This window comes from Dicentrarchus labrax, unplaced genomic scaffold (assembly GCF_905237075.1).
Source record: "Dicentrarchus labrax unplaced genomic scaffold, dlabrax2021, whole genome shotgun sequence".
NCBI classification, from domain to species: Eukaryota; Metazoa; Chordata; class Actinopteri; family Moronidae; genus Dicentrarchus; species Dicentrarchus labrax.
The window spans coordinates 14,431,075-14,443,345 of record NW_026136701.1 but is presented as its reverse complement, the minus strand read 5'-3'; the positions used below and the strand labels follow the sequence as shown (position 1 = coordinate 14,443,345).

The window sequence follows — 12,271 nt, the reverse complement described above, 5'->3', positions numbered from 1 at the left end:
CTGAACTTTAATTTTCATGTTATTTGTTACATTTTATGTTTGACTTATATTCTCATACTTGTTATTCCCAGAAACATGAGGATGAGAGTGAGAGCTGGCTGCACAGACAGGTACCTGATGAAAACACTGCCTCCCTGTTGTTGTGTAGCCGTTGGTAAAAAAACAGACTGTGTTTGCTTCGTGTGTCTGAGCTTGAACAAGTAAATAACAGGAAATCAAGAAGCCTTGCAGGCTCGTTTCGGGCTGCAAACTTCATTTACACATGCAGGTGTTTTTCTCTCCTCTCTGCAGAATGAAGCGCCGCTGTTTTCCCAAGACGGACACAAGTTCTTCTTCACCAGAGCAATCCCTCAGGGAGGGAGAGGAAAGTTTTTTCACATCTCTATGTCCACCTCTATGGTAAACAATTACATCATTATCCTTATAATATAGAATATTTGTGTTGAAGGATTTTGTCAAATGTGTTTAATGTTTAATTTTCTTCTAGCCTAACACTAGCACAGACATACTTCAGTCCCTGACCTCTGGAGACTGGGATGTCACCAGCATCTTGGCCTACAATCATGAAAGGAACCTCATGTAAGATATCCTGATGCTTTTGCATGCACATTCTTTTTTTAAAGCCAGTGCTACAAAATCCTTACTATGTTATTATTATTTTATATTTTCCAGATACTTTCTAAGCACAGAGGACGACCCCAAACGACGGCACTTGTACAGGTAGGATTTTATTATAGGTTACGAGTACTTCTGTTTTTACTGCAAGTGCTATTTAAGGTATTTAATGATACTTAACTCCCGTCCCACAGTGCTGACACAATCCCCCCATTCAACCGCTGCTGCCTGTCTTGTGAGTTCAACTGTGGATATGTGGACGTTTCATTCAGCCACAACATGCAGTACTTCTTACTATACTGTAAAGGTGAGCGTCCTTGACCTCGAATCCCTCAAGTCAAGGCTCTTTTCTATAACGTCAGACTGAGAGTGTTTTTACATCCCAGCACTCCTGAGAATGAAAGTCTTCTGTTCAGTAGAATGCGAAATTGAATTAGTGCCCCATGTCAGGTTGAGAGCTTATATCGAACTGGACATTAGCAGATAACCTCAAACCACTGCTGGATCCCTCTGATTAGCCACAGAAATGAACTGCATGCCAACAGTCATGCGAGCAATGCTGAGCTGCTGGCAGTGTGTGTGGCTTTCTTCTTTTAGTATTTTTCACATAAAAATGAGACCTAGTGGTTAGCTTTGTGTTGTTGTTGTGTTCCTCAGAGATAGTCTGTCATTGTTTTTTTTTGTTACTTTGCCCTAGTGGCTTCAACACTGGGGCAAAACATTTGCGGTTGCTATGGAGGTTGATTTGTTTAGGGGGCTCACTCCAGAGAGGAAAAGTGCCAGTGGCTTTCTTCATTAATTGGATCTTTGGAGAGTAGCTCCATTGTGAAATAATAAGCTGCTTCCCCATGGGACGGAAGTAGATTATTAACTAGAGCTGGCTGAGAGGGCTGTTTCTGAAGTCTGCTTAAGATGAGACAGGGAGATGCTTCTGGTGCAGAGAAAGATTGGGTTTCATAGGGTTCATTACTGGTATGGTTGAGGTATTTCAGCCTCTCGTCAGTGCCTTGTTACATGAAATTTAAATGATCTTGCTTATCAAATTAACCTCTATTGTATCTCTCCTGCTAACTTTTTTCTTTTCCCTGAATTGTTCTGTGTAGGTCCAAATGTACCAAGTGTGACTATCTATAGCACCGAGGACAAAGAGAGTGAGTGTCCTCCACCTGCTTCACCATGTTCAACAAACTGTGCTGAATTCTCCGCAAATACGTTGTCATTGATAAACAGATTTGTCAGTGAGGAATTGTAACAAACAAAACCTGTTCAATCTGTTTATTTTTAGAGGTGTTTGACGTGGAGTTGAATGAAAAGGTAACAAAAAAGTGCGATGAATTGCAGATGCCCAAAGTGGAGAACAAGACCATCATCATAGACGACTACAGTATGTGCCCATGCTCACGTCAAATGACCAGACACACTATTACCTATGTGTACATCCTAATGGCATCACACATCCCTTTAACCGTGTCCTATCTGTTGTAGCTCTGACAATGCAGATTCTAAAGCCAGCTGGATTCGTAGAGACAGCCCATTACCCCTTACTGCTGCTAGTGTAAGTATGAATACATCTGTTTTTATACCACAAAGCAAAAAATATCATATAATATATAACATTTCCCATAATGCAATTCAAAAGCGTCTTTTGCTGGATCTTGCCTGCCTGGTAAAAGTCTGTCATTAAAACTGCCCACAGTTTGTAATGTAGGCTATCTTTTAAGAAATAATAGTCTCAGAGATAACCCTGATAACAGATATTTTTGTATTTTGTATCGATTTATGTATGAAATCGTTTTCTTCCCCTTTAATATTTTTTTATGAAACCGATTGTTTGTTCTATGTCACAATTACTAAGGGTTCATGATGCAGAAGTTTCTTCTACTGATTTATTTGATAGGTTAGGTCAACTCTATGGTTGTTCTAATTTGTACATTTTTCATTTTCATGTCAAACCCTCTATGTCCACTTATGAAAAAACATCCCCTTAACAATCCCATCAAATATTAATCATCAAATATTAAATGTTTCCATCCTTAAAATGTCCAACATGGATGTGGTTTGTTAATTTGTTTGTCTGTATCCACAGAGACGGTACGCCCGGCGGGCAGATGGTGTCAGAGCAGTTCCGGGTGGACTGGGCCACAGTTCTGGTCAGCAGCTTCAGCACTATCGTCATTCGCTTTGACGGCCACGGCAGTGGCTTCCAGGGCACCAACTTTCTCCACAAAATCAGAAGGAAACTGGGGAAACTAGAGGAGAGGGACCAGCTGGAGGCACTCAGGTAAGACTTCTTCTGTGTGACAGTAGCCAAGGCCCCAAAACACTGGGTTTAATCAGTTTTCTTTCATTTTTAGGTTTATATCCAAAGAGCCTTACATCGACAAGACTCGAATGGGAGTTTATGGAAAGGTAAGGAGAGCACATGCTCAAAGAAGCTCCTGAGATTCATTTTTAATTTGGATTTCAGTTAACTTGCTTGCTTTTAAAGAGACACAGCAACTGCCTCACATGGGGATTATTATCATCAAGTGTAATTAATTAGACTTCTTGATGTTTATCTGTGGTCCCTCTTCCTTTGTTCAGGCTTATGGAGGATATTTAGCCACGATGCTTCTGAGCTCTGAGGAGTTTACCCAACTTAAATGTGGAACAGCAGTCTCCCCCATCACAGATTTCGAGTTATATGGTATACCTTTCCAGATATTTTTTTGTTATCTATGGATGCCTTAAAGATGTCAAGCTCTTGTGTAAAGGCTCCAATTTTTCTAACTCAGTTTTTCCTCTTTTCCAAATCACAGCATCTGCATTTTCAGAGCGATACCTCGGCCCAAAGACAGATTCCCGAGTATATATGGTAAAGTTTGAAAGTTTCAGTCTCTTTATGCTGTTTAACTGAAGTGGGCAGAGTTGTGGATCATCATTAAGAAGATGTTGATGACATAAATGGTTGAATTTCCTCTCTTTCTTTCCCTCAGATGGCAAATTTAGCACACAGAGCGGGTCAGCTTCTGCAGAAGCAGTATTTGATAATTCACCCAACTGCTGACGGTAACAGACTTATGTTTTATATAGTATTTCTCAATACTGCAGTGGGTCAAACGCTAACTACTTAAATGTGATCAGACCATAATGAATCACTTCTTCCTTATCTTCTCCACTGTCTCCACTACTACAGAAAAGGTTCACTTCCAGCACACGGCCAAATTTATCAATCATTTAATCAGCGAGAAGGCCAATTACACTCTACAGGTGAGCTGCAGTCTCTGAAATCACTGCTGCTGCAAATGTCCCTATAACTGTGATAGTCTATTAATATGTTACTGATATTATGGTGAGAGCTCTAATTTCTCAGAAGGAGATTATTCTAGTGCTGAAATGATTGATTTGATTAATCAACTTTTATGTTTTGATATATCATTTTATTTTAAAGGATAGGTTCACATTTCAAGTATTTCTTTAATCAACACTTAAATGCCCATGTGTACATTGAGACAGTTTATTGTTCACTGGCACTGTAATCATTCAGCCTCTCCATATTGGCTGTGAGTCGTGTAAGTAATGGGGGACAAAATCCACAAATTGTCTTTAAAAACATGTAAAATGTCTTTCAGATCAATATTATTGGCAAACCATTTTAATTCCAATAACAATGTTGTCGAAGTCGCTGATTCCAGCTATACAAATTTTGGATTGTTGGTCAGACAAGTAATCACCTTGCTTGGCTCTGGAAAATATGAATGGGCATTTCTCACATTGTATAATGTTATAATGGTTAATCAATTAACAAAAGAATAAAGAAAATGTCTTGATAATTAAAATATTGTTAGGAGCATCTGTATATAAATCCATGTCTGGGTATTTATCAACAGATCTACCCAGATGAGGGACACTTCCTTCACAGCGATGGGACACAGCAGCACCTGAGCCAATCCCTTGTCAACTTCTTTGAGGAGTGTTTCCGGGTGCCGGAGGTACTGACAGAAGACAAGCAGGAGGAGGACGACAGTTAAACCTCAGAGCAGCCCCTGGCCAGCTACTACTACAGCACAATATGCAACAGATCTTTCTAACCCAATCAACCCACACCACCTGCTGACCACTCTGGTTTTAGCTCCACTCCAAGTGCAGAACCTGCATGTGCAACGGGGCCTCAGCCTAAACCCCCTCTCCTGCTGCTGGCAAGGAAACCAGCCAGAAAGATGAAATAATTCTCAGATGTGAAACAGTCATATCTCCCTCTGCTATTGGAATATATGGACTAGCACTCCCTCTGGTGGACAAACAGAGGATAAACATAATGTCCATTGAGCAATGCGCCTCCATTCCAAACCAGGCACATTAATCGAGCGCTTTGCTGCACAAAATATCCCCTGTGAAGATCGTTATGTTGAGATTTCACTTTTGAGAGTTTCTGATTACCTTGCCGACCAACTTACTGATTATTGTGTTCATTAGTATGATTACTGCTACTTGTTTCTCAGATTTTCTCTGTTCAGTGTCGTGTCTATGAGTGGATGTCTGGCTGCATCAGTCTTTAGTTGCTTTACAAAACGAGGGCATAATGTTTAACTTGTGTTGTACTCCAAAAAACAGTGTCTATACAAAAATGGTATGAAATCACATTTTCCCTCCTCATATTTCTGAATTGAACTCTTGTTCTTTTAGTCACTGTGCCTTACTGTGGGTGAAATCTTCATGTTAGGAGCCCACATCACGCTGAAAATCAGTAAATATGGATAGGCCTTGGATGAACTGTGTATTCCATTGATAACTCAAAACCAGATCATGAATTAATTTTGCTGAAACGATAGCCAGTTATTATTGGGGGAAGTTTAAATCACAAGGTATGGCACATTTTATCTCAACTGATAAAATAATTGTATGTCTGCTTGAAAGATGGTATTATACTGACAAAAATGTAGTTTGCAAATACCGTTCTTGATATTTACCTTCCAAACTGGCATACTGGTGAATTAACTATGCTGAACTTTCATTATTTTGTGAATTACTTTGTGTGTTAAATGGCTTGACTCTCTCCCCATGTCACTTCTATCAGTATTGTCAGTGGTTTCTAGTCAGCTGATGTACAAAGTGTATAAATCTTATATTGTTTAGGTCTTTATGTTGTATGTGCAACTTGTATATAAAGCATTTTGAAATGTATCTTATAGTTGGCCTTATTTACTTTACATCACTTTGGTGTGTAACCAACAAAGTATGTGACTGCCCTCTAGTGTACAGCAGAAGTATTGCAGTACCATTGAGGGCCGAGATTTTTGTACTTCAAGGAAGGCTGTGGAAGCAAGTAACTAAATAAGTGATAGGCCTTTTTCACGGCAGGCATTTAAACTTCATCACAGGTGTTACTAATAACATTAACAATGGCTTAGAGTGTCCGAGTATATTGTGACAGTGACCCAGCAGGCACAAAAGCAGGACCCTAAAAACTGAAGCAGCTAAATGGAATTCAGCCATCGTTAACTTTATCAGTTTCACCGGTGCTTTTCCTACTGTGACATCTCAAACTTAAAATGTATTAAATGTCACGACTCAATATTCAAACACCACTAAATGATATATAGCAATAAAATGTTTTACTTTGAAACTCACTCATCTGAATTCCTGCTTCAATTCAAGTTTCTTTTAAGTGGCACAAATAAAAGAAAGTTGAATATTTTTTTCAGGGTCAGAAATTCCCACAATTAAAATGTCCAGTGTTCAAAAACTGTACTTAACAATTAAAAATGCTAATTTTTTTTTTTAAAGATATGTTTTGGGCTTTTAATGTCTTTAAATGATATTCAAAGCAGAAGAGTGACAGGAAAGAGTGAGAAAGAGGATGACACACAGCAAAGAGCTGCAGGTTGGAGTCCAATGCATGGTCTAAAAAGTGTTCAGTATCCAACTAAAGGTTCTAATGTTTAACAACACTGAATTTAATTAGGTTTTTTAAAAACACTAACCAACAGAATAATATTCTTTTGTGAAAACAGATCTGTGACTTAAACAAAAACAGTGTCAAAATAGCCACATTAAATTTAATCTGATTCAATATTGCCAGAAAATAAGTCTTCAAAACTTGTTTCATGTTGTATCACTCTCATGAAGTTGAATTTTCTGACTGAATTTATGAACCAGAAAAAAATCTTAATTCTTAATTAAGTTATTTGATCACATATACTCCTGTGATACTTTTCTGTAAAATGCTGTAAAAAAACAAACAAAAAAACATACATGACCATTTGCCATTGACAAAATTTATTTCCAGTGTTTCAGGAGTCTGTGCACGCCCCTCTAACAATCAGAGGAACACAGCATTGGTACAAACGGTCCAGCTCAATGAAGTGTATCCTCATGCAGAGACCTCTCTCCACAGAGGTACCAACCTGCCCACCCAATCACTGACTATCCACACAGGCCACATGAGCATGAGCATCATCCTCATCATCATCATCATCATCATCATCATCATCATCATCATCTCACAATACTGTACTTAATCCTGCAATCTGATGGAAATGAAAAGTAAAGCAGCTAAAACATGGCATTTATATGTACATTTAAGTTACTTATTTTACAACGAATATTTAAAATTCAAGTTCTGTTAAAATCAAAAATGGAAAAACGAGAAGAAAAAAAAAATGTATAAAACATGTTAAGACCAGAGTGGAATGCCTCAGGAATGGAAGCTCGGCATTTTGTTACATAACCTTGTAGAATGACTGAGAGTCGACAATAAAAATGTCATTCACAGTAACATCTTCGTGTGTCTCAACAAAGACAATATGGCACCCTTAACATTTCATTGTGAGGCACTTCCTATTGTGAAGAAACATGATTTTCTGATTTGATTACCCATTTTCTTTTTCTTATAACTTCCTCTTTGCAATCTACCATCAGTCACTGACAGATGTGTTAACACGAACACTAAAACACAGCATAACATTTTGCATCAGAGGGATGTTGTTCACTGCTCTTTTTAAACCACATAACCGGGATGAATAAGAACTCTATTTCCATTTTGCATAAGTCCAGTGTCTCCTCATCACCTTTGTACCTTTTGGAAAAGGCCCATTTGACAGCAGAGAGCTTGTAGGCAGTCCACACACACAAGCTGTACCAAAACACAATTCAAGTACACAGAAAAATAGGGATATGTACACTTTAGAGTGAAACACAAGCATCTAAAGCTTTTAGTCAGTATTACAGCAAGCACGTCTGTACATTCTTCATTTGGTTACCGAGAGACTCACTGACTTTGAACAGCGTAACTTTCTTTACACAAAAATAGTTCCTCTGCAATACTAAAAACCTGAACTTTTTACTACTTCCTATTCATTCTAAAAGTCAGTTCATCCTTAAAGCCACTTAGCTAAACCTTTAAACTTAACTCGAGTGTCACTGTTCACACTTCCTTGCACAGACTTCACAGGCTCATTGTTTCATGAGCAACAGATCCTCTCAGTCTTCAGCATAACAGGGATTTGTATTAGGCCGGAGGGAATCCTCCTGCTGAGCCATCCCAAAGTCATTTGTCATTTTTTAGAAAAAAAAAAAGAAATTAAAAGATATAAAAACAACATTTTGTTTCATGCCTTCTCCATGAGCAAGATCACTGATCCCTGTGTGCAGTAATTCTCTTTTCACAAGCACACACACCAGTTAGAGACACACACTCCAGACATTTTTTGTACAACATGCTCATTCACTAACATTTGTCACACAACAGACATTATACTGACAGACTCCCAAGTACGTACACATCTCACAGACGGAGAACATACACAGTCACGCACGTCCAACACTTCTCACAGGTACTGATAGAAGCGTGAATGGACCACCTGGGAACTTGTGAGTTTATGTGGGTGAGCGGTGGCCGAAAGGCTCAGATTTTTACTCTGGGGGACGTCCCCATTCAACACCTCAGCTGGACGATGTGGGAGTTCAGAAGAGGACGAGGCTCCAAGGTTCTGTTCAGAGAGGTCCAGGCTGACCTCGGGATTGCTGGTGCGGTGGCGCTCACGGGCAATCCAGTCTCTGATGGAGAAGTCTTGAGAGCTGCACTTTGGCTTCAGCTGGTCCACAGCTGACAGCTCAGACCGAGAGCCTGAACCAATGCCGACCGGCCAGTCTCCCAAAACAGACAGCTCTGCAAAGTCCCTCTGACCGCCCATGGTATGTCTGCGTCTGATGTTCTTCTTCTTGCTGCGGCCCTCCGGGGAACGGCTCCTCTGGCTGCCCACACCAAACATGTCATCCACAGACATTCGCAGACGCACCTTCAGTCTGTCTGTGATCTTCAGCTTCCACGCAGGCTCTGCTTTATCTAATTCGCTACGAGATGAGGAGCTGAGGCTGCCTGTGGAGCGGCCCTTGACTGACCCCAACACACGCGACAGTCTGTTGGAATCTTTATCGCTCCAAGCTCCATCCAGCGAAGACTCGCTGTTGGTTTTCTGTTGAGCAGCTTTCTTTCTGGAGAGCGTATCGCACTCGATGAGTCTGTGGGAGGGGAGGGGTCGAGGAGCTTCCTGCAGTTCTCGCTGATCAGTTTTTCTGACTGTAAACACAGACAGGTCACTCTCACTGTCCGTCTCCATTGGCCTTCCCTCGCTGATGAGCTCACTTCTCTCGTCATCTGCATCATCTCCGCCCCTGCTCTCTGCCACAGACTGCACTTCAGGACTGAGGGTGCTGAGCTCAGCTCCAGTCAGGAACGTCATGGAAGAGGTGGTGGAGTAGTCGGAGGTGATGGAGCAAACCTCTGCTCCCAGCCCGCTGGCGCATGTTTCTGGACTCAGAGCCACTGTCCTGCCTCGCCTTACTCTGGGCACTGACGCCTGAGAGCTGGTGCTGTTCATCGTACCGAGGTCAGACACGGTGTCGTCGTAGTTGGAAGGCGGGTCTGAGAGAGAAGACTGGTGAGCCATTGGCATGCGGTAGCTGAGGTTTGGGGAATGGGAGGGTGAGGCGTAGGGGGAGCCGGTCTGAAGTACGGAAGAAATGTGGTCTGGAGGCAAGGAGGGAGAGGGCTGCGATATCAGGCTGCTACAGAGAGACACTTTCCTGCTGGTATTGTCAAGCTGTTCCTCTGAGCTGTTCCTGTGCTTCTCTTTCTCGCTGATTTCATCCGTCTCCCCCTCCTCCTCGGTCCGGCTGTCTGGGGACCACAGAGTCTGCTGCTGGTTCTCCACTGGGAGCTCCTTCTTGGTGAAAACAGCATCCAGGTCGTCGTCTGAACTACTGGGATGACCTTTGTCCTTGGGCTTTTTGCGCTTACGGCTGGCGAAGAAGGAGGAGCGCAGCATCTCTTTGCTACACTGATCCTTCCCTGACCCCCACAAGCCCTGCTGACAGAACCAAAACAGCATTAAATACTCATCAAGTCAAGACAAGAATATAAAAAAAACAGTAACAACGATTTAAGTGATTTATGTGATACGCAACAAAATAAGAGAACATTACCTTTGATTTGGAGGAGTCACTACATGCTGAATCTGTATTTAAGAGAAGAGAGTCATTAGTAAAAGTCTGCCAACCCTCAACAAACAGTCAACAAGATAAAGAAAGAGAAAAGGCAGATTAAAAGTTTGCTCAGAGTGAAACTGACACGTGATGAGTATAATGAGAGCAGCTGAATGAAAGCAGATGACACACTTTCGGCTCAGAGAGAAGGAGAGACAGCAGGACAAGTAACCACACTAAGCAGTATATGGAAACGTGTAGAAAGCGTCAGACGAGGCCTGAGATGAAGGATGAGAAGAAAGTAAGTGAAAACCCAGCAGTAAACCAAGACACAGAAAGCAGCTCATGCTCATGTATCGATGGATCGACGGCACATCACGGACAAACACATCAGTCACAGAGCATCACATGTAGCCACCAACCAGCTGTGGGCATTCTTTCCCAACTCAAAGACATCACAGAGGAGAGGGAGGGATGAGTTTTGGTCTGACTGAGAGACTTAAGGGGCCTGAGCTGAACAGATCAGTGAGTGTGTGTCGTGGTTGATACAGCTGGCGCAGGCAAGCCTTAGTATAACGGAAGGATTGCTCTTACTATAAAGCTAGATTAACTCCGGTGGAGCCCTTTAACATGAAGCCTGTCATTCTCAACAACATAAAAGGCAAAACAAAGAGTTCACAAAATGTTCTTATCTCACTTTGCAAAAAGAGAAAACACGCAAACTGCAGCTAATAAAAGATAAGCAGACCAATAGCCCATTTCGACCCAATAATTACAGGAACTTCAGAGCCACAAGAACCAAACTAAGCAACACTTTGAAGCATTTCCATCTCTGTATCTGACAAACCCTGGAAAAAACTATGGCGGTGTTTGAGATACAATTCATCATGTAGTTACTCTGCAGGTCTACACATTTATTCATTTGCATACCAGTGCCAGAGGTGAAAAAGAAGAGTACAGAGCACTTTTAGACTCATCTGAAACATCAGACAATAAATGCTTGACCCTAATGTGATCAACTGCTTCCTTATTGTTTGAATAAAGCTGTAGGCAACCCTCTGCACTGCAAACTTGCCCCCGATAGTTCAAGGGCCATCAGACAGTGCTACTCCTGGAGCAGTATTTTACAACAAGAACTATGGTAAAGAAACTAAATTTAGCCATTGGAGTCTCCGATTGAAACATTCTTTAGTTCTCAAAATTGTTCCTGGGCACCTAAGGAGTTCCTGTGGTGGAAATGGGCTATATGATGTAGTCCATGTTCAAAATGTCAGTGTATAGCACAAGGTTGGGTAGGGAGACAGTGTGAGGGAGGGGTTTGTGATTGATGCATGTATTCTATATTATGTAACAGTAGGAGATGTGTGGCAATGTTTGTCTGTAGTTGATAATGTGATGTTTTCAATGTTGAATGAAGACAAAGATTTTGAAATAAGGACATCACAGGCAACAAATCAAACAAAAAGACACAAGAGGAGACACCTTAAACAAAAAAAACTACCTGTCGCGGCAAATACCACTACATCTACATGCTTGGAGTCCCGCCCAGTGCTATTTGTCTGCATGTGTGCCTCTGCATCAACAAGCAACTACATATTTATCGATCTGGCCCGTGGTTGTATGTGTGGGATTGTTTTGAGTGTAAACGCATGTGTGCTGGGGAAACATCCAGCTCAGTCCCATCACTACGACCCCACCCCTCAGACATCATGACAGATTATGCCACATGACCGGGAGAGAACCTGAGGTTGACCGTACCATGCTACTTGTCCTTGCGATCAGCTTTAGAGACAACAAGAGACAGCAGAAGGGCTTTCAGACAAAGTACAGCAGCATCGCTCTGTATGCCCTCAATTTAGGGTATTGGTTTAATTATGAGACGTGCACACCACAGGAAAAATGACAAACATCGACTTCTCTTTCTTTCTTTTTTATCTTTTTTCCTCCTTTCGCCCAAATTTAAAAGAGCTGCGGGTTTCTGCAGACTAGGCAGCTACACTGGGCACAACACTCGTCCTTCTTCCTACAGTCCCAGCTGTCCATCACTGACAAAACAGAGTCCATCAGTGACATCATCGAGTGATAGACGCCGCCCACTTGGCCTGTGTCAAGATTGGGTAATGTGTGAGTGCTGGACAGGGATAAGGGAGAAAAACAACACACTACACACAGAAGGGCAGAGGTCAGAAGG

The 12,271-nt window shown here is 41.6% G+C and overlaps 2 protein-coding genes across 9 annotated transcripts in view; one reads left to right on the top strand and one right to left on the bottom strand.

Annotated features, from left to right (window-relative positions):
• Window positions 1-5,778, top strand: part of LOC127372893 (dipeptidyl aminopeptidase-like protein 6) — a 73,291-nt gene extending 67,513 nt beyond the window's left edge. For all 5 annotated transcript variants that reach the window (XM_051417016.1, XM_051417090.1, XM_051416861.1 and 2 more), the window contains exons 12-26: window positions 72-110; window positions 292-399; window positions 488-579; window positions 673-720; window positions 810-922; window positions 1,719-1,766; window positions 1,901-1,999; window positions 2,101-2,170; window positions 2,702-2,896; window positions 2,970-3,024; window positions 3,199-3,301; window positions 3,414-3,469; window positions 3,591-3,663; window positions 3,791-3,864; window positions 4,485-5,778. In XM_051417016.1, the coding sequence (XP_051272976.1) occupies window positions 72-110; window positions 292-399; window positions 488-579; window positions 673-720; window positions 810-922; window positions 1,719-1,766; window positions 1,901-1,999; window positions 2,101-2,170; window positions 2,702-2,896; window positions 2,970-3,024; window positions 3,199-3,301; window positions 3,414-3,469; window positions 3,591-3,663; window positions 3,791-3,864; window positions 4,485-4,625 (1,314 nt within the window). In that variant the 3' untranslated portion in view covers window positions 4,626-5,778. The remainder of the gene's footprint in view (window positions 1-71; window positions 111-291; window positions 400-487; window positions 580-672; window positions 721-809; window positions 923-1,718; window positions 1,767-1,900; window positions 2,000-2,100; window positions 2,171-2,701; window positions 2,897-2,969; window positions 3,025-3,198; window positions 3,302-3,413; window positions 3,470-3,590; window positions 3,664-3,790; window positions 3,865-4,484) is intronic.
• Window positions 5,779-6,856: 1,078 nt separating this feature from the next.
• Window positions 6,857-12,271, bottom strand: part of arhgap21b (Rho GTPase activating protein 21b) — a 36,589-nt gene continuing 31,174 nt past the window's right edge. For 3 of the 4 annotated variants that reach the window (XM_051416573.1, XM_051416652.1, XM_051416737.1), the window contains 2 exons: window positions 10,081-10,112; window positions 6,857-9,965 (listed from right to left, as the gene is read on the bottom strand). In XM_051416573.1, the coding sequence (XP_051272533.1) occupies window positions 8,424-9,965; window positions 10,081-10,112 (1,574 nt within the window). In that variant the 3' untranslated portion in view covers window positions 6,857-8,423. The remainder of the gene's footprint in view (window positions 9,966-10,080; window positions 10,113-12,271) is intronic. The other variant, XM_051416581.1, reaches the window with a different exon arrangement.